The 22,501-nt window shown below is 47.6% G+C and overlaps 1 protein-coding gene across 12 annotated transcripts in view; it reads left to right on the top strand.

The window, feature by feature from the left end:
* The window catches only part of CSPG5 (chondroitin sulfate proteoglycan 5), a 113,109-nt gene that overhangs the window by 3,606 nt on the left and 87,002 nt on the right, over positions 1–22,501 (top strand). For all 12 annotated transcript variants that reach the window (XR_012799375.1, XR_012799377.1, XR_012799376.1 and 9 more), the window contains exon 2: positions 3,988–5,641. Coding sequence is in view for 9 of the 12 variants with exons in the window: in XM_075588150.1 (XP_075444265.1) it covers positions 3,988–5,641 (1,654 nt within the window). In the remaining 3 variants the exon portion in view is untranslated. The remainder of the gene's footprint in view (positions 1–3,987; positions 5,642–22,501) is intronic.

Raw genomic sequence — 22,501 nt, 5'->3', positions numbered from 1 at the left:
CGTTTGGCGCACAGATAGGGATTGCGCTTGGCGCACAGATAGGGATGTCGCTTGGCGCACAGATAGGGATGTCGCTTGGCGCACAGATAGGGATTGCGCTTGGCGCACAGATAGGGATTGCGCTTGGCGCACAGATAGGGATTGCGCTTGGCGCACAGATAGGGATTGCGCTTGGCGTAGGTATGGATTGCGCTTGGCGCACAGATAGGGATTGCGCTTGGCTCACAGATAGGGATTGCGCTTGGCGCACAGATAGGGATTGCGCTTGGCGTACAGATATGTATTGCGCTTGGCGCACAGATAGGGATTGCGCTTGGCGCACAGATAGGGATTGCGCTTGGCGCACAGATAGGGATTGCGCTTGGCGCACAGATAGGGATTGCGCTTGGCGTACAGATATGTATTGCGCTTGGCACACAGATAGGGATTGCGCTTGGCGCACAGATAGGGATTGCGCTTGGCGCACAGATAGGGATTGCACTTGGCGCACAGATAGGGATTGCGCTTGGCGCACAGATAGGGATTGCGCTTGGCGCACAGATAGGGATTGCGCTTGGCGTAGATATGGATTGCGCTTGGCGCACAGATAGGGATTGCGCTTGGCGCACAGATAGGGATTGTGCTTGGCGCACAGAGAGGGATTGCGCTTGGCGCACAGATAAGGATTGCGCTTGGCGTAGATATGGATTGCGCTTGGCGCACAGATAGGGATTGCGCTTGGCGCACAGATAGGGATTGTGCTTGGCGCACAGAGAGGGATTGCGCTTGGCGCACAGATAGGGATTGAGCTTGGCGCACAGATAGGGATTGCGCTTGGCGCACAGATAGGGATTGCGCTTGGGGCACAGATAGGGATTGCGCTTGGCGCACAGATAGGGATTGAGCTTGGCGCACAGATAGGGATTGCGCTTGGCGTAGATATGGATTGCGCTTGGCGCACAGATAGGGATTGCGCTTGGCGTAGATATGGGTTGCGCTTGGCGCACAGATAGGGATTGCGCTTGGCGCACAGATAGGGATTGCGCTTGGCGTACAGATATGGATTGCGCTTGGCGCACAGATAGGGATTGCGCTTGGCGCACAGATATGGATTGCGCTTGGCGCACAGATAGGGATTGCGCTTGGCGCACAGATAGGGATTGAGCTTGGCGCACAGATAGGGATTGCGCTTGGCGCACAGATAGGGATTGCGCTTGGCGCACAGATAGGGATTGCGCTTGGCGTACAGATAGGGATTGCGCTTGGCGCACAGATAGGGATTGCGCTTGGCGCACAGATATGGATTGTGCTTGGCGCACAGAGAGGGATTGCGCTTGGCGCACAGATAGGGATTGCGCTTGGCGTACAGATGTAAATTAGTGGGCTCCCCGGAAGGAGAATATGCGTCAAAATCGTCCACCAAGTTCAACTGGGTGTAACCCCTAAAAAGACTCATAATAGTGTTTGCGCAGAACGAAATTGCTGTGTATCCAAATAACAATGTGTGTGACGCAGCACGGATATGTCATTAAATATATGTTACATTTGTTTTATTAGGACTATTATAAATAATATTACAGGGATCATTTCTATTGACTAACAATAGTTACAAATAAAAAAGACACACAATTCTGTTTTTATTGGCACGGCGCCAGTCGGATGTCCGCCATGATGGACGCGCCAAAAATAATTTCACAGCAAATATGTGTGAAGCGTTTGCACACGTGACACACACTTTGTTATTTAAAGGTTTTTAGCACTGACATTTGTGAAGCAACACACGTGATAAAGATATTAGTACGTGGGCCTCAGCTTCTGTCATTTTAACGGTGTTTAAATATACACGATTTTTGCCGTGCCACTGTAGGCCTGAATGAACGGGCGGGCAACTCCAGTCCTCAAGGGTCACCAACAGGTCAGGTTTTCAGGAGATCCCTGCTTCAGCACAGGTGGCTCAATCGGTCCCTGCTTCAGCACAGGTGGCTCAATCGGTCCCTGTTTCAGCACGGGTGGCTCAATCGGTCCCTGCTTCAGCTCAGGTGGCTCAATCAGTCCCTGATTCAGCACAGGTGGCTTAATAGGTCCCTGCTTCAGCACAGGTGGCTCAATCAGTTGCTCACTCTTCAACTGTCAAAGACTGAGCCACTGATTGAGACATCTGTGCCGAAGCAGAGACCTATTGAGCCACCTGTGCTGAAGCAGGGATATCCTTAAACCCTGACCTGTTGGTGGCCCTTGAGGACTGGAGTTGCCCGCCCCTGCGTTAAAGCCTTACTGTGAAAAGATCAATAAACACACCCATCAAGTAAGTTTTTCGCATCAGCAGTTATCATAAACACCAGCGTCTCACTGATAAAAATCCGGAGTTTTTCATGAAAATGCCATTTTTTTTGGACCCAGAATCCCCCAAATCTCACGGATTTTGGTCCTTGTGCAGTACATCTCTTCAAAATATCTCAGGATATACCATACACGCCGCTTTAGTTTGGCGTTGGTTGGGCGCACAAACTGGGAGTTCGCAGTGATCGGGATAACCCGTTGGCGGCCATCTTTAGTTGGCCCCCAAATATAGACATATTTTTTGTATTGGAATTAGCAATCAGGGGCTGTCATTTTAAAGTAGCAAGCCTCGCTTGTTAACCCCTTCACTGCCAGAGGAGCCAATGTATTGCGCAGTGAGTCGCCTCCGATTCAATTCTCCTCGGTTTTTTTTTACCGCCGGAGAAGCGGTACTGGTTTTATTTACAAAACGTTCCTTCTTTTGCATTTTTTTATTGTTAAATTTACTTTTTCATCTCGTGGTGTTTCCGGGCTGCAGGGAAAGCTGCAGGGAAAGCTGCAGAAGGGGATAGATGGATAGATAGATAGATAGATAGATAGAGATACAGATAGATAGAGAGATAGATAGATAGATAGATAATGTGTTGGCAGTTGACAATTTTTGTTTTCAAACGTCGCCAGGGTCCAAAATTCAAAGCAATGTGTTCCAAGCTTGTTTGGCAGCAATGGGGTTAATAAAATGAGAAATATTATTTATATATATATATATATATATATATATATATATATATATATATATATCTACATCAAGTAGCCTTTGTGTGTGTGTCTCTGTGTGTCTCTGTCTTTCTGTCTGTGTTTGAGTGTCTGTCTGTGTGTGTGTGTGTGTGTGTGTCTGTCTGTGTGAGTGTCTGTCTGTCTCTGTGTGTGTCTTTCTGTGTGTGTGTCTGTCTCTGTGTGTGTGTGTCTGTCTCTGTGTGTGTGTGTCTGTCTTTCTGTGTGTGTCTGTGTGTCTATGTGTGTGTATCTGAATGTAAATTGTTATTACATTTCTTTAATGCAGGATATATTTGTGCTTTGCGTGTGTCTTTGTCTGTCTGTGCGTGCATGTGTCTGTCTATCTTTCTGTCTGTGTCTGTGTGTGTGTCTGTGTTTGTGTGTCTGTTAATTGTTTTTACATTTCTTTAATGCAGGACATATTTGTGCTCTGTCTGTGTCTGTGTGTGCATGTGTGTGTCTGTCTGTGTGTCTGTGTGTCTGTGTGTGCGTATGTGTATCTGTGTGTCTGTGTGTGTGTCTGTGTGTGTGTCTGAATGTAAATTGTTGTTACATTTCTTTAATGCAGGATATATTTGTGGTGTGTGTGTGTGTCTGTGTGTGTGTGTGTGTGTGTGTGTGTGTGTGTGTGTGTGTTTGCCAGCGGTGATTATTTTGGAACAGATAGGGGTTTGTGAGGTCTTTCTGAAACAGCAAGCTTTGCTAAATCAGTGATAATGCGCAGTGCGTTCCATCATCTCCCGATCCACACACTCCACTTGTACAGTTATTAGTGTCCTTCATTAAAACAATCACATCAATGCATATGCCATTATAAGGCAGACCACTGCATTCATTTGCTAATTGCACAAAGCCACCTCATTAGATGACAGTGTTTGACATCTTTCTGTTTCTCTTCCCCCTCCTCTCCTTTTTTCTTTGATGCAATCATCATCTCCATTTGGAATTCAGAACCTAAGAATGGAACTAGTGCCCTCGGGTCCGGTCCGGAGGGGGTCCCACCGTACCATAAACCAGACACAGAGGTCCACCCATCTCTCCTAGAGAGGGAGACGTTGGACGCAGAGAGGAATCCAGCAAGGAAAACCAAGTCCACTGCAGAAGACTCTTTCTTGGACAACAAGACCTGGAGGGCAACTGGGACAAAGAGATCACAGAAAAAGCCACCGGTTGAATATATGGTCCCTTCTGGAAGTACAACGGCTTCTTCAATTGTTGCTGTAGAAGCCAATGACTTCTTAGATTCGGAGAGCACTTTGAAGTACCATCCCAGTGGGATAACTATGGAAAACAATGGGTCATCAATCTGTGTTGGATGCAGCGGGGAGGCACATATTGATGGGATGCCTCCTGCCAGGTCATTGTTGGCGGAGCCCAATGATGGGGGTGGGGAAGCTGTGACCAGCTTAGTTTGGCCTGTTGATGTGGAATTGAGAACCAAATTGGCTAAAGCTGGCGTTGTCCCCGTGACAGAAAGCCAAGAGGACTCCGGGAGTGGAGATCCACACGTCAGATCACCGGCAAGCCAAGCCACGCACGCAAGTGTCCTCGGAAGAGAATGGGACCTGGGCTCCTTTATGGAAGGAGCTACTGCTTCTCCCTCTCAGAGTGCCATTATTGGGGGCAAGGAGCTGCTGAGCCCATATACAGACAAAGTTATCAGCCTGGACTCAGTAGAGACTGACCATCTCCTGCAGGTGTCAAGAGAAACAGTCCTGCAGTCTCCCTCCCCTTCAGGTACCGAACCTCATGATCAGAGCCCTCAAAAGTCAGCAAGAACGGAAGTCAGTTTTGAGGCAGAGAAGTCTCAGGGACGTTTCAAAATGTTGGAAGGAGCATCCAGTCAACACACAGCACAGGGTGCTCAAGGGAGTACTGATATCACAGTGGTCACTGACAAGATGCATCATGGATCCCCCTCTCCCAGCCTCCCACCCATCAGTCCACTGAAAACCTCAGAGCCCCCCTCTGATCATTCAGTCACTGACATTATAGACATTGATTACTATGACCTCTTTGATGTAGATGGACATGGGGTTCCTGCGAGCTTCCCTGGTTCCTCCATGACTGGTGGGGACTCCACCAAGAAAGCCCATGAGAAGAAGACACACTGGGCCATGCCGGAGCTTTATGATGACTTCACTCCCTTTGATGAGTCAGACTTTTACCCCACCACTTCTTTCTATGCCGACGGAGATGATGAAGGGGGCATTGAGGATGACGATGATGATGATATTGAGGAAGCGGATGATGTGGAGGATGAAGATGCTGCAGCTAGGGAGCTGGAGGATGTTAATAACCCAAGGGAAGCTACTCTTACCCCTAAGATACAGACCATAATGCAGGACGAGAAGCCGACCAGCAGGCAGCATGTCCCGCATCAAACTTTCATCCTCTATGGGGGCGAGCTGAACCCCAAATTCCACCCCGAAATCAACAAGGATTTGACTCAGACAATGTCCGGTTCGAGTGACAACAGCACGGAGTGCAAGACCGGACATGTTAAACGCAACAACTCCTGCAAGTCGGTGTGTGAAATCTACCCCACCTACTGTTACAACGGCGGGCAGTGCTACATTGTGGAAAATACTGGGGCATTTTGCAGGTAAGGCAGAGATTTATTTGCGTGTCCGAGTCTGACTTACACGGGCCCGGTGTCACTATTATAACACAGCCATCTCTTCTTTCCATTGCTCCTTTTTTCGGGGTGTTTACTCTGCAAAAGTGAAGCGTTTAGTGCCCCTAACGGAGGTGCAGAAGTGGAACCCGTAATTATTATCACATACTGTATGCATCACGCGCTGACGTGTTCTGCAGTGCCATGCAAAGGGGGCGAGACACTACAGCATCAGCTTACCCACAACAATAACACAACAGCTCAGGAGGTCCCTGCTCAAAGGAGCTCCCCACCTGAGAGGTGGAAAGGGCAAGAAGGACACGAGGATCAGTAGGAAGACGGTGCTGGTTTGGAGGGTGTTGAGTAGGGCTCTTTGAATAAATGATCCATAAGGAAGCGCATCACATTGCAGCCTCACTGACACCTGCACAAAATCCTTTGTTGAAAAGCAGTTGTAGCGGAGATCTGTCACACATTATGTAAATAACTTGTTTTTATGGAAGGTTTTCTATATAGCACTAAACAATAAGACACTTCAATGCATTGTTTTATTGTAACACTGTACATATTACCGCGCTCCTCCCTCATATGAAGTAGGCCGCTGGTAAAAGGGTCGGCCTTACATTTACAGAAAACAAAAGAACAATTCCTCCCGCGGCCTTGAATCGTGTTTTGATCAAAAAGATGCAACCGAACGTCTCCTTTTGTTACACAGACTTGGGTTATAAATATAAGCTTGGCACCAGTTTTATTGAGCCCGTTTGGGAGGAGCGCAGGAATTGTTCTTTGTTTTATTGTAGCCTTTTAACTAGTTATTTACTTTTGTATATTGAAACACCCGAGAGATACAGTATCTGCTGGTATGTTTTGGGTTGCTTGGGAGAGTATACAATATTTGCCTTTTTCTTTAACATATGTATCGAGGCAAAAGTGGTGCCATTCTGGGGCAAAGATCTGCATCATTTGGAGAGAAAAAACAACTTTTTTTTTAATAACTTCTGCTGCATTTTTTTGCCCCCAAATTGCCCCACTTGGTAATATGATACGTAACCCTCGTTACCGGGCTACGAAGGAGTGTACAACAGATTTTCTATGTACGTGGCATTGCTCAGTCTCTCGTACCTGTTCAGGGTGCTGGGTGCTGGGTGCTGGGCGCTGGGTGGGTGCAGGCTGGGCGTGAATAAGCAGATAGAATAAGGTTGGGCGCCAGGAACTTCTGTTAAACATAAAAGGTGCTTTTTTTGTCTATAAGGGACCACAGACATTGACATACATCTCACTTGACAGAAACTCGTGCCAAAACAATATATTTTGAATTTCATCCCCTTTGTAGCTCTCACCCCTACGCAGGGGAGGTGTTTGACTTATTACCCGTTGTAAGGGTTACATTGGCGTCTCTTGCATAGATTTAGTGATGCCCCATATTAAATGGATCTCCAGGATTGCACTCGAGACCTTCCGGTTGGACCGATCCAAGCATACTCCGGAGCAGCAGCGCAATCAGGGGGGTTGTAAGGGTGCATTTGCACACCCTAAGAATGCCATATGTTGGAGCAGGGCGGGTGTGGGAGGTCCCATCCCCCCTTAGCTCACCTGCTCGAGGAAGAGGAAATGCCTCTGGGGCAGCAGTCTCTCTCAGACACAGAGAGGACAGAGGAGAGCTGAGAGACAGACACAGGCTGCTCAGACTTGTGCTGTCCGAGGGAAATAGAGCTCCCGGGTAAGGAGCCAAGTAGTTTTAGCGAACATTGTTGGTCTGGTCTAGCTTAGCTAACCAGCCGGGTAAATAGGCTTATCCTAGTTTAGTTAGCTTCCCTAACGGGGATAGGCTTTTGCTTATGTTTTGTTTTACTTAAAGGGACAGAGTTTTGTTATATTTTTGGACAAATAAATCCACCAGCATATTATTTCACCGGAAGAATTGTGTTGTCTCCTCACTAACCACAGTCATCCCGACACTATATATATATATATATATATATATATATATATATATATATATATACACATGTAGAGGTATCAGTACCGTGTTAGCCGAGCTTCAATAATCAAAAAATAAATAGATGATACCGTTCTGTGGCTAATGAAATGCTTTTATTTGTGCGAGCTTTCGAGATACACTGATCTCTTCTTCCGGCGATGTTACAATGAATGAAGCAAGGATAACTTAAAAACAGTGTCTCTTGGAATGTTATCTGTGCTTGTCCTTCCCCCGGTGTGGATGTGTTTTATGGCTAGAGGTGTCAAAGGGTAACTGAAAGCAAGTGAAGAAAGAGTGTGTATGTGTATCAGTGTGAATAAAAATGAATGGAGAGCCCACAGTATAAACAGTGCTCTACACAAGGTGTGTGTGGAGTGAGAGGGATATAAATGGTGTGGGTGGGTGTGGAAATGTGAGAGTTTGTAGCACAACTAAAAGTGTGTGTGGATACTATGTGGTCCCTATTGGTGTATATGGATGGAAAAATAAGGAGTATTAGTATGTGTGAGAGACAGCTGTGTGTGCATACATATAGCACAGTATGTACAGACATGGCCTTTAGCGCTCATGGGAAGAGAGTTCGCTAGTGTCAGTAATGACTCATAAAATTTCGATCTCTGTTTAGGCCACTGCTAAGTGTCCCGAACAGTTGCATAAATTTGTATTCATGCAACCGTCTCTCTTTCGGGGTTTTAAGATTACCTTTGAGTATGGCAACCCTCAGATCGTTCATCTTATGGCCAGAGTCAGAGAAATGTTCGCCAACAGGACTGTCTCTTGTTCCGCGTGTGATGCTGTGGCGATGCAGGTTCATTCTCTTGTTTAGCCCCTGTCCTGTCTCACCTATGTAGTAGCAGCCCCCTGGGCATTTCATGCACATGATGAGGTACACGACATTGCTGGAGGAACAGGTGAACCCTCCTCTGATTTTGTATTCCCGATTCTTGTGTGGTATTTGTATTGTGTCCGCTGTGTAGAGCATTGCGCAGGTTTTGCATCTTGGGTCCTGGCATGGTTTTGTCCCGCATTCAGTTGTACTGCTGAATACTTTACTCCTCACCATAATATTCTTGAGATTATGGGGTTGTCTGTATGATAATAAGGGTGCTTCAGGGAAGACCTGTTGCAGTCTTGTATCTTCCTGGAGGATGGGTTGTAGTTTCCTGACGATCTTGCTTAAAGCCACCAGAATAACAAGAAGTGATCTCCTTGAATACAAACAGAAGGAGACAAGCGACAGGGTTCCTTTGGTGGTCACATATAACCCACACCTAGGAGCCCTACGCAAGATCGCCAGGAAACTACAACCCATCCTCCAGGAAGATACAAGACTGCAACAGGTCTTCCCTGACGCACCCTTATTATCATACAGACAACCCCATAATCTCAAGAATATTATGGTGAGGAGTAAAGTATTCAGCAGTACAACTGAATGCGGGACAAAACCATGCCAGGACCCAAGATGCAAAACCTGCGCAATGCTCTACACAGCGGACACAATACAAATACCACACAAGAATCGGGAATACAAAATCAGAGGAGGGTTCACCTGTTCCTCCAGCAATGTCGTGTACCTCATCATGTGCATGAAATGCCCAGGGGGCTGCTACTACATAGGTGAGACAGGACAGGGGCTAAACAAGAGAATGAACCTGCATCGCCACAGCATCACACGCGGAACAAGAGACAGTCCTGTTGGCGAACATTTCTCTGACTCTGGCCATAAGATGAACGATCTGAGGGTTGCCATACTCAAAGGTAATCTTAAAACCCCGAAAGAGAGACGGTTGCATGAATACAAATTTATGCAACTGTTCGGGACACTTAGCAGTGGCCTAAACAGAGATCGAAATTTTATGAGTCATTACTGACACTAGCGAACTCTCTTCCCATGAGCGCTAAAGGCCATGTCTGTACATACTGTGCTATATGTATGCACACACAGCTGTCTCTCACACATACTAATACTCCTTATTTTTCCATCCATATACACCAATAGGGACCACATAGTATCCACACACACTTTTAGTTGTGCTACAAACTCTCACATTTCCACACCCACCCACACCATTTATATCCCTCTCACTCCACACACACCTTGTGTAGAGCACTGTTTATACTGTGGGCTCTCCATTCATTTTTATTCACACTGATACACATACACACTCTTTCTTCACTTGCTTTCAGTTACCCTTTGACACCTCTAGCCATAAAACACATCCACACCGGGGGAAGGACAAGCACAGATAACATTCCAAGAGACACTGTTTTTAAGTTATCCTTGCTTCATTCATTGTAACATCGCCGGAAGAAGAGATCAGTGTATCTCGAAAGCTCGCACAAATAAAAGCATTTCGTTAGCCACAGAACGGTATCATCTATTTATTTTTTGATTATATATATATATATATATATATATATATATATATATATATATATATATATATAGGCAATACGATACCGCATCAAGATTAAATATCAGAGGCAGCACTCCAAATGGTAATCAAAATATTGTATTGAATCAACAAGACATCATTCGGAATGATGTCTTGTTGATTCAATACAATATTTTGATTACCATTTGGAGTGCTGCCTCTGATATTTCATCTTGATGCGGTATCGTATTGCCTAAATTATTTTATAGGATTTGCACCCAGTATTTTGTTGATTCAGACGGAGTGCTTGTGGTTCTTTCAAACTGCTATATATATATATATATATATATATATATATATATATATATATATATATATATATATATATATATATATATATATGTGTGTGTGTGTAGGTGTGTAGGTGTGTAGGTGTGTAGGTACTGTAGGTATCTGTACCTTGTCAGCCGAGCATAATAATCAAAACCAAATACTCGATATCGTTCTGTGGCTAACTAAATGCTTTTATTTGTGCGAGCTTTCGAGATACACTGATCTCTTCTACAATTGATTAAGCCAACACAACTTTTTTTAGAAACTAAGCAACTGGAATGTTATCTGTTGGTGAAGTCTACCCCTCCCCCCTGTGCAGTATGTGATTTATTACTTAAGGTGTTAAATGGTCCCTGAATGCTTGGGATGTAAGGGAATGTGTGTGTGTGTGTGTGTGTGTGTGTGTGTAGATCTTGATTAATAAAGCGCCCAAAGTGTATACAATGCTTTACAAAAGGTTTGTGTGGATGGGGAGTGTATAACAATGGTGTGGGTAGGTGTTGGAAAGTAGCAGGGTGTTGCATTTCTGTTCATGTCTGTGGCTACTATGTAGTCCCTATTGGTATATAGGGATATAATTACATAATACATGTGTTAGTAAGAGACAGGTGTGTGTGTGTGTGTGTATGTGCATTCATACCGCACAGTATTAATAGACATAGGCTTTAGCACTCATGGGAAGAGAGTTCTCTTGTGTCAGGATAGTAGCTCAGTAGTTTCCCGACACTCACCGGTGGCCTAAACCGAGACCGCAGCTTCATGAGCCACTACCCTGACACAAGAGAACTCTCTTCCCATGAGTGCAAAAGCCCACACACATACACACACATGCATTCCCTTACATCCCAAGCATTAAGGGACCATTTAACACCTTAAGTAATAAATCGCATACTGCACAGGGGGGAGCTATGTGTGAAAAACTAAGTACACCCTTACTGCTTCCATAGGAATTAAGATGCTATGTAGCAGACAGGTGCTGCTAATCAAATGCCCTTGATTAATTGATCATCAGCAAGTGTGACCACCTCTATAAAAGACGAAGTTTTAGCAGTTTGCTGTCTGGAGCACTCAGGTGTGTTAACACAATGCCAAGGAGGAAAGACATCAGCAATGATCTTAGAGAAGCATGTGTTGCTGCTCGTCAATCTGGGAAGGGTTATAAGGCCATTTCCAAACAATATAAAGTCCATCATTCTACAGTGAGAAAGGTTATTCAAAAGGGGAAAACATTCAAGACAGTTGCCAATCTTCCCAGGAGTGGACATCCCAGCAAATTCACCCCAAGGTCAGGCCGTGCAATGATCAGAGAAATTGCAAAATACCCAAGAGTTACATCTCAGACTCTACAGGCCTCAGTTAGCATGTTAAATGTTAAAGTTCATGACAGTACAATTAGAAAAAGACTGAACAAGTATGATTTGTTTGGAAGGGTTGCCAGGAGAAAGCCTCTTCTCTCTAAAAAGAACATGGCAGCACAGCTTAGGTTTGCAAAGTTGCATCTGAACAAAGCACAAGACTTCTGGAACAATGTCCTTTGGACAGACGAGACCAAAGTGGAGATGTTTGGCCATAATGCACAGAGCCACGTTTGGCGAAAACCAAACACAGCATGTCAGCACCAACACCTCATACCAACTGTCAAGCACGGTGGTGGAGGGGTGATGATTTGGGCTTGTTTTGCAGCCACAGGACCTGGGAACCTTGCAGTCATTGAGTTGACCATGAACTCCTCTGTATACCAAAGTATTCTAGAGTCAAATATGAGGCCATCTGTCCGACAGCTAAAGCTTGGCTGAAATTGGGTCACGCAACAAGCCAATGATCCCAAGCACACCAGCAAACCTACAACAGAATGGCTGAAAAAGAAAAGAATCAAGGTGTTGCAATGGCCCAGTCAAAGTCCAGACCTCAACTCGATTGAAATGCTGTGGCTGGACCTTAAGAGAGCTGTGCATAAACAAATGCCCGCAAACCTCAATGAACTGAAGCAACGTTGTAAAGAAGAGTGGGCCAAAATTCCTCCACAACGATGTGAGAGACTGATAAAGTCATACAGAAAACGATTACTTCAGGTTATTGCTGCTAATGGAGCTTCTACAAGCTATTGAATCATAAGGTGTACAGTACTTAGTTTTTCACACTTGGCTTCTCCATTTTGGCTTTATTTTTGTTAAATAAATCATGACACTGTGTAATATGTCATGTGGTGGTCATCTGAGGTTTTATTTACCTAATTTTAAAACCTGCTAAGGAACAGATGATTGTTATTATGTCCTGATATGTAAAACCATAGAATTCAAAGAGGATGTACTTTCTTTTTCACACAACTGTAGATTTTAAGCTCCACGGGGCAGGTACTGTCTGTAACATTCCTATGTGCTGCGTACCGCGTGCTGAACTGTAATTGTGACGCGCTTTGTGTTCCATTGAAAAGCGCTATATGAAACAAAGTTATTAGTATCTTATATTTCCGCACAAGTTGCAACAAAATATTGACTTTGCGCTAACCTTTTCCCTTTGATACATAAAGCCCTCAGTCCTTGCTTGTGAAAGTAACACAACTTCTTCACGCATGTCACCATGACTGGCCTCCTTCCATACATTGGAAATGTAATAAGGCCACTGTAAAGTTAGCTGGAGTCGTAGGACAATGCTTTGTATAGAGGGCCTCTAACCATCACTTTATCATACCAAAGTGTATTGTTTTACATTGAATAGGATTAGTTTGCCAACGTTTCTTTTCCTAGTGGCGCCTTCCTCAGGGCGAATGTTCACTCCCATGAAGCCCCTTTGGACAGTGCACAGGCTCCCGGTTTGAATGTGCTGATCTCGCAGTAGGGGTCCCTGTCGTTAGTACAGGATAGTTGCAGATTGCGAAACCTTTTAATAGAGCGATGTGACATTTTGTTTATAGATGAAGCTTGCGGGATTTATAAAGCGCTGTGCACTATAATCTAATCTCTGTGTAACCGCCCGGTTCCCAGAGAGATTACATCGGGGTGCAGTGTTTGGCTACTCAGTGTAGTTTAGCTCAATTCAGGGTTCTGGATTCAGGCGGCTGGGCTCAGTTTAAACTGGATTCAGGCGGCTGGGCCTGTTTATTCAGGTCCCCAGGCACGGGGACACTTCGCACATATACTTGACATAGTTGTGCTTACTGATTGACACGGTTCTTCCCTAGGTGCCCACTCTCAATACTCAGAGGGAGGTGCATATACTTCGTTGCTTTACTTGTATGGGACCGGGTCCCCCTCAGAGTAACATGCGCTATCCCCGTCTACTTTGGGCCCTTACTGGGATCCCAGACACTTCTGTGCAGGTAACAACTATACGCCATGCCTGTTTGGGCACTGCCACTTCCATACTGATTGAGGAGAATACGAAGCTGCATCCGACTGCAGAGCTGATCCGCTGACGCCCGGGAGCCCTCTGTATATGGTCCACTGCGCCAACGCTACGCAGAAGATGGTCACTTAAGATGATAATAACAGCAACAAACTCAAATACCACCCTAGAGCATTGAGTGGCTGCTAACCAGGGAAGATAGACATAGTATGCCGAACAAAGAACAGAAACCTAGTATGGGCACTCATACCCTAGTGAGTGATAGATGAGATGGTTAAAAACATGAAGCTTTATTATCCATATTTAAAATAATGGGGATTAAAACGATTATTAAACGCTCTGATCTTATTAGGTATGAACACTCAATAAAGTGTTCTGGATCAAAATATATATATCAAATGTATTTGCCTTGAGGAAGCGTGGCATACGCGAAACGCGCGCGTCTATATATTTGGATCCAGAACACTTTATTGAGTGTTCATACCTATAGGATCAGAGCGTTTAATAATCGTTTTAATCCCCATTATTTTAAATATGGATAATAAAGCTTCATGATTTTAACCATCTCATCTATCACTCAGTAGGTGTATGAGTACCCATACTAGGTTTCTGTTCTTTGTTCGATATACTACATATACCTACCTAGGGAACACCTACACCTTGCATTACCTTTGGCAGCTGCGGGTGTCCATCTATTAGTCTACACAAGATATACATAGTACAAACACTGAAGATACCAGAAGTATTTCTATTGTGGGTAATGTCAGTGTGAGGAGCATTTGGGGTAATGTCAGTGTGAGGAGCATTGGGGGTAATGTCAGTATGAGGTGCATTGGGGTAATGTCAATGTGTGACGAGCATTGTGGGTAATGTCAGTGTGGGTACTGTCTTTGTGAGAAGCATTGGGGGTAATGTCAGTGTGAGGAGCATTGGGGGTAATGTCAGTGTGAGGAGCAGTGTGGGTAATGTCAATGTGAGGAGCAGTGTGGGTAATGTCAATGTGAGGAGCAGTGTGGGTAATGTCAGTGTGAGGAGCAGTGTGGGTAATGTCAGTGTGAGGAGCATTGGGGGTAATGTCAGTGTGAGGAGCATTGGGGGTAATGTCAGTGTGAGGAGCATTGGGGATAATGTCAGTGTGAGGAGCAGTATGGGTAATGTCAATGTGTGAGGAGCAGTATGGGTAATGTGACTGTGTGAGGAGCAGTATGGGTTATGTGACTGTGTGAGGAGCAGTGTGGGTAATGTCAGTGTGAGGAGCAGTGTGGGTAATGTCAGTGTGAGGAGCATTGGGGGTAATGTCAGTGTGAGGAGCATTGGGGGTAATGTCAATGTGAGGAGCAGTATTGGTAATGTCAATGTGAGGAGCAGTATTGGTAATGTCAGTGTGAGGAGCAGTATGGGTAATGTGACTGTGTGAGGAGCAGTATGGGTAATGTGACTGTGTGAGGAGCAGTATGGGTAATGTGACTGTGTGAGCAGCAGTATGGGTAATGTGACTGTGTGAGGAGCAGTGTGGGTAATGTCAGTGTGTGAGGAGCAGTATGGGTAATGTGACTGTGTGAGGAGCAGTATGGGTAATGTCAGTATGTGAGGAGCAGTATGGGTAATGTCAGTATGTGAGGAGCAGTATGGGTAATGTGACTGTGTGAGGAGCAGTGTGGGTAATGTGACTGTGTGAGGAGCAGTATGGGTAATGTGACTGTGTGAGGAGCAGTATGGGTAATGTGACTGTGTGAGCAGCAGTATGGGTAATGTGACTGTGTGAGGAGCAGTGTGGGTAATGTCAGTGTGAGGAGCAGTGTGGGTAATGTCAGTGTGTGAGGAGCAGTATGGGTAATGTGACTGTGTGAGGAGCAGTATGGGTAATGTCAGTATGTGAGGAGCAGTATGGGTAATGTCAGTATGTGAGGAGCAGTATGGGTAATGTGACAGTGTGAGGAGCAGTGTGGGTAATGTGACTGTGTGAGGAGCAGTGTGGGTAATGTCAGTATGTGAGGAGCAGTATGGGTAATGTGACTGTGTGAGGAGCAGTATGGGTAATGTGACTGTGTGAGGAGCAGTGTGGGTAATGTCAGTGTGTGAGGAGCAGTATGGGTAATGTGACTGTGTGAGGAGCAGTATGGGTAATGTGACTGTGTGAGGAGCAGTATGGGTAATGTCAGTATGTGAGGAGCAGTATGGGTAATGTGACTGTGTGAGGAGCAGTATGGGTAATGTGACTGTGTGAGGAGCAGTGTGGGTAATGTGACTGTGTGAGGAGCAGTGTGGGTAATGTGACTGTGTGAGGAGCAGTATGGGTAATGTGACTGTGTGAGGAGCAGTATGGGTAATGTGACTGTGTGAGGAGCAGTATGGGTAATGTGACTGTGTGAGGAGCAGTATGGGTAATGTGACTGTGTGAGGAGCAGTATGGGTAATGTGACTGTGTGAGGAGCAGTGTGGGTAATGTGACTGTGTGAGGAGCAGTATGGGTAATGTGACTGTGTGAGGAGCAGTATGGGTAATGTGACTGTGTGAGGAGCAGTATGGGTAATGTGACTGTGTGAGGAGCAGTATGGGTAATGTGACTGTGTGAGGAGCAGTATGGGTAATGTGACTGTGTGAGGAGCAGTGTGGGTGATGTGACTGTGTGAGGAGCAGTATGGGTAATGTGACTGTGTGAGGAGCAGTATGGGTAATGTGACTGTGTGAGGAGCAGTGTGGGTAATGTCAGTGTGAGGAGCAGTATGGGTAATGTCAGTGTGAGGAGCAGTATGGGTAATGTGACTGTGTGAGGAGCAGTATGGGTAATGTGACTGTGTGAGGAGCAGTGTGGGTAATGTCAGTGTGTGAGGAGCAGTATGGGTAATGTGACTGTGTGAGGAGCAGTGTGGGTGATGTGACTGTGTGAGGAGCAGTATGGGTAATGTGACTGTGTGAGGAGCAGTATGGGTAATGTGACTGTGTGAGGAGCAGTGTGGGTAATGTCAGTGTGAGGAGCAGTGTGGGTAATGTCAGTGTGAGGAGCAGTGTGAGTAATGTCAATGTGAGTAGCAGTGTGGGTAATGTGACTGTGTGAGGAGCAGTGTGGGTAATGTCAGTGTGTGAGGAGCAGTGTGGGTAATGTGACTGTGTGAGGAGCAGTGTGGGTAATGTGACTGTGAGGAGCAGTATGGGTAATGTCAGTATGTGAGGAGCAGTGTGGGTAATGTGACTGTGTGAGGAGCAGTATGGGTAATGTGACTGTGTGAGGAGCAGTGTGGGTAATGTGACTGTGTGAGGAGCAGTGTGGGTAATGTGACTGTGAGGAGCAGTATGGGTAATGTGACTGTGTGAGGAGCAGTATGGGTAATGTGACTGTGTGAGGAGCAGTATGGGTAATGTCAATGTGTGAGGAGCAGTATGGGTAATGTCAGTGTGAGGAGCAGTGTGGGTAATGTGACTGTGTGAGGAGCAGTGTGGGTAATGTGACTGTGTGAGGAGCAGTGTGGGTAATGTCAGTGTGAGGAGCAGTGTGGGTAATGTGACTGTGTGATGAGCAGTGTGGGTAATGTCAGTGTGAGGAGCAGTATGGGTAATGCGACTGTGTGAGGAGCAGTATGGGTAATGTGACTGTGTGAGGAGCAGTATGGGTAATGTGACTGTGTGAGGAGCAGTATGGGTAATGTGACTGTGTGAGGAGCAGTATGGGTAATGTGACTGTGTGAGGAGCAGTATGGGTAATGTGACTGTGAGGAGCAGTATGGGTAATGCGACTGTGTGAGGAGCAGTATGGGTAATGCGACTGTGTGAGGAGCAGTATGGGTAATGCGACTGTGTGAGGAGCAGTATGGGTAATGGGACTGTGTGAGGAGCAGTGTGGGTAATGTGACTGTGTGAGGAGCAGTGTGGGTAATGTGACTGTGTGAGGAGCAGTATGGGTAATGTGACTGTGTGAGGAGCAGTATGGGTAATGTGACTGTGTGAGGAGCAGTATGGGTAATGTGACTGTGTGAGGAGCAGTGTGGGTAATGTCAATGTGAGAGTGAGCACAGCCTCTGCTGACCCAGCACCCTGACAAGATATGAGAGAGAGACCGAGCAAAGCCATGTACATAGTCACCTGATGCAAACTCCTTACTGTAAGAACCTGGCAAGGAGGGTTGCATTAAATAACACGTGTGATATCTCCTTAACCATTGTTTTCAATAGCACCACGGATCGTGTTAACGATGCAATAAAATGTTGGCATGTTTATTCCTGTGGGCTTCACTTTTTGTTTTAGGTCCACGAAGCTCCATGAAATCAGGGCTCATAATGTGACGTGGCATCAATCAGTAATGGAAGTTATTTTCCCTGAGGTTAACCCACATCCACAAATCTAATTACATGGAAAAACAACAGCTGGTCTATATCATTAGCATAAGCTTAACGTCACATTATTGTAGCACAATGTTGCCCGGCTCTTAAGGAGTTTATATCAGGTGACTATACATGGCTTTGCTGAGTCTCTCTCTCTCATACATTGTCAGGGTGCTGGGTGCACGCTGGGCTCAGTCTCATACTTTGTCAGGGTGCTGGGTCAGCGCAGGCTGGGCTCAGTCTCATACTTTGTCAGGGTGCTGGGTCAGTGCAGGCTGGGCTCAGTCTCTCATACCTTGTCAGGGTGCTGGGTCAGTGCAGGCTGGGCTCAGTGTCTCATACCTTGTCAGGGTGCTGGGTCAGCGCAGGCTGGGCTCAGTCTCTCATACCTTGTCAGGGTGCTGGGTCAGTGCAGGCTGGGCTCAGTGTCTCATACCTTGTCAGGGTGCTGGGTCAGTGCAGGCTGGGCTCAGTCTCTCATACCTTGTCAGGGTGCTGGGTCAGTGCAGGCTGGGCTCAGTCTCTCATACCTTGTCAGGGTGCTGGGTCAGTGCAGGCTGGGCTCAGTGTCTCATACCTTGTCAGGGTGCTGGGTCAGTGCAGGCTGGGCTCAGTCTCTCATACCTTGTCAGGGTGCTGGGTCAGTGCAGGCTGGGCTCAGTCTCTCATACCTTGTCAGGGTGCTGGTTCAGCGCAGGCTGGGCTCAGTCTCATACCTTGTCAGGGTGCTGGGTCAGTGCAGGCTGGGCTCAGTCTCTCATACCTTGTCAGGGTGCTGGGTCAGTGCAGGCTGGGCTCAGTCTCTCATACCTTGTCAGGGTGCTGGGTCAGTGCAGGCTGGGCTCAGTCTCTCATACCTTGTCAGGGTGCTGGGTCAGCGCAGGCTGGGCTCAGTGTCTCATACCTTGTCAGGGTGCTGGGTCAGCACAGGCTGGGCTCAGTCTCTCATACCTTGTCAGGGTGCTGGGTCAGTGCGGGCTGGGCTCAGTCTCTCATACCTTGTCAGGGTGCTGGGTCAGTGCAGGCTGGGCTCAGTCTTATACCTTGTCAGGGTGCTGGGTCAGCACAGGCTGGGCTCAGTCTCTCATACCTTGTCAGGGTGCTGGGTCAGTGCAGGCTGGGCTCAGTCTCTCATACCTTGTCAGGGTGCTGGGTCAGTGCAGGCTGGGCTCAGTCTCTCATACCTTGTCAGGGTGCTGGGTCAGCGCAGGCTGGGCTCAGTGTCTCATACCTTGTCAGGGTGCTGGGTCAGCACAGGCTGGGCTCAGTCTCTCATACCTTGTCAGGGTGCTGGGTCAGCGCAGGCTGGGCTCAGTCTCTCATACCTTGTCAGGGTGCTGGCTCAGTGCAGGCTGGGCTCAGTCTCTCATACCTTGTCAGGGTGCTGGGTCAGTGCAGGCTGGGCTCAGTCTCTCATACCTTGTCAGGGTGCTGGGTCAGTGCAGGCTGGGCTCAGTCTCTCATACCTTGTCAGGGTGCTGGGTCAGCGCAGGCTGAGCTCTGTCTCTCATACCTTGTCAGGGTGCTGGGTCAGTGCAGGCTGGGCTCAGTCTCTCATACCTTGTCAGGGTGCTGGGTCAGCGCAGGCTGGGCTCAGTCTCTCATACCTTGTCAGGGTGCTGGGTCAGCGCAGGCTGAGCTCTGTCTCTCATACCTTGTCAGGGTGCTGGGTCAGTGCGGGCTGGGCTCAGTCTCTCATACCTTGTCAGGGTGCTGGGTCAGTGCAGGCTGGGCTCAGTCTCATACCTTGTCAGGGTGCTGGGTCAGTGCAGGCTGGGCTCAGTCTCTCATACCTTGTCAGGGTGCTGGGTCAGTGCAGGCTGGGCTCAGTCTCTCATACCTTGTCAGGGTGCTGGGTCAGCGCAGGCTGAGCTCTGTCTCTCATACCTTGTCAGGGTGCTGGGTCAGTGCAGGCTGGGCTCAGCCTCTCATACCTTGTCAGGGTGCTGGGTGCAGGCTGGGCTCAGTCTCTTATACCTTGTCAGGGTGCTGGGTCAGTGCAGGCTGGGCTCAGTCTCTCATACCTTGTCAGGGTGCTGGGTCAGTGCAGGCTGGGCTCAGTCTCTCATACCTTGTCATGGTGCTGGGTCAGTGCAGGCTGGGCTCAGTCTCTCATACATTGTCAGGGTGCTGGGTGCAGGCTGGGCTCAGTCTCTCATACCTTGTCAGGGTGCTGGGTCAGTGCAGGCTGGGCTCAGTCTCTCATACCTTGTCAGGGTGCTGGGTCAGTGCAGGCTGGGCTCAGTCTCTCATACCTTGTCAGGGTGCTGGGTCAGCGCAGGCTGGGCTCAGTCTCATACCTTGTCAGGGTGCTGGGTCAGCGCAGGCTGGGCTCAGTCTCTCATACCTTGTCAGGGTGCTGGGTCAGCGCAGGCTGGGCTCAGTCTCATACCTTGTCAGGGTGCTGGGTCAGTGCAGGCTGGGCTCAGTGTCTCATACCTTGTCAGGGTGCTGGGTCAGTGCAGGCTGGGCTCAGTGTCTCATACCTTGTCAGGGTGCTGGGTCAGTGCAGGCTGGGCTCAGTCTCTCATACCTTGTCAGGGTGCTGGGTCAGTGCAGGCTGGGCTCAGTCTCTCATACCTTGTCAGGGTGCTGGGTCAGTGCAGGCTGGGCTCAGTCTCATACCTTGTCAGGGTGCTGGGTCAGTGCAGGCTGGGCTCAGTCTCATACATTGTCAGGGTGCTGGGTCAGTGCAGGCTGGGCTCAGTCTCTCATACCTTTTCAGGGTGCTGGGTCAGGGCAGGCTGGGCTCAGTCTCATACCTTGTCAGGGTGCTGGGTCAGTGCAGGCTGGGCTCAGTCTCATACCTTGTCAGGGTGCTGGGTCAGTGCAGGCTGGGCTCAGTCTCATACTTTGTCAGGGTGCTGGGTCAGTGCAGGCTGGGCTCAGTCTCTCATACCTTTTCAGGGTGCTGGGTCAGGGCAGGCTGGGCGTAGATATGCTGATGGAATAATGATGGGCACCAGGCACTTTTATAGTACAAACAGGAGCTTTATTGACAGCCTTTGGTAATTCTCTTCATTCTTAGACACACTTCACTCTATTCCCATTTACTGATATATTTACAGTGTTTGTACTATTTGCTTCTTCCCTTTGTACCCGTGTCTTAATATTCTATGGAGGTCCTGAGGCTTATTTATCTCTGGGTTAGCTGAACTGTCCCTCTTCTGTATAGCGTCAGAAATGTCCCGTTACTAGTGAGCCCCTTGCAGGTATTGGCAGACATTCTATTTCTTCAGGATCAATACCGGATACTGTACACTGCCTGCCACCCCTGGGCAGACTGGGTCTGAGTTAGCTACGGACCTTGTGTCTGGCTCAGCATCATTGACCATTATCATCAAATCTGATTAACTCCTGGGTGTAACGCTTGCGCGAGCCCACAAACAAGACCTGACCCCGGCACTGAGGTGGGAAGGATATGCCACACACCCACAGTAGCGGGGGCGAGCCCAGAAGGTGGTTTGCAGCGTTGCTGGGTCTGGGTATGTAGAAAGGGTTAATCCAATACTTGCCGGGGTCCGTGGGTTGGAGAGGTACACGTAGTTGAAGTCCGTAAGCCTGTGGTCTGGGGTTGTAGAGGTACTCGTAGTCGTTATCCGTATGCCAGGGGTCAAGAGCCAGAGAGAATCCAAATGCAAAGCCAGGTCGGTACACGAGAGGTTAACTGCAGAGAACAAGACTGGGCCGGACAAGACAGGCACACGCAAAGGCTACACAAGGTTATGTTCAACAAGGTATGACAGGAAGAGGAAGTCCTATATAGGAGACAGGAACCAGTAGGGGAGGGAACAGAGGCGGGGCCTCCGCAGATGCCAAGGATAGGCTGCAGGAGACAAGGGCTCATAGCTAAGCTTGCCACGCAGCTGGGGCTCGTTGCGCGCCGTCATGCGCGTGCACCGTGCCCAGCGGAGGTGCGGCGCGTCCGAGGGGGCGGAGGTATGCTCGGTGACCATGCATAGAAGGGCATCTTTCTTTGGCAATTGGCAGTCTTATAGACATATATTTGGACGTTCTTTCTCGATGCATTCATTTATCCGGCCTCGCCCAAGTGATGTGTGGCGGGGAATCTCTACTATAGTAGCACCGTCTTGAAGTTCCTTCGGTACCAGGGGACCCCGACCTAAAGCTTCCTTATCCATCGTAGGCTTATTTCCAACAAGCATGACCCCCTTTTCAGTAGATGTCATTTGCGCCTGATTCAGGATCCTTAAATTCCAGTAGATCAATCTTGTTGTTGTTCTCCTCACACATAACCGTTACCCGTGGCCTCTCCTTCTTGCCGTTGGCAAACCTGTATTCTTGTCCCTTTTTCGTTTTCAAAGATGAATGACCAACCAGAGTTGCATCTTTAGCGTCATTATCACAGATACCGCTCTGTCTCATTCTAGCCAAGGACTGAATCTTTATAGCGGCTGCTTTAATGGAGAGGAAGCTCAGTCCTGTTAACATCTGTACACCAAGCTCAGTCCCATTAACATCTGTACACCAAGCT

The sequence above is a fragment of the Ascaphus truei genome, chromosome 2 (assembly GCF_040206685.1).
Source record: "Ascaphus truei isolate aAscTru1 chromosome 2, aAscTru1.hap1, whole genome shotgun sequence".
NCBI classification, from domain to species: Eukaryota; Metazoa; Chordata; class Amphibia; order Anura; family Ascaphidae; genus Ascaphus; species Ascaphus truei.
This window is presented reverse-complemented; position numbering and strand designations above follow the sequence as displayed.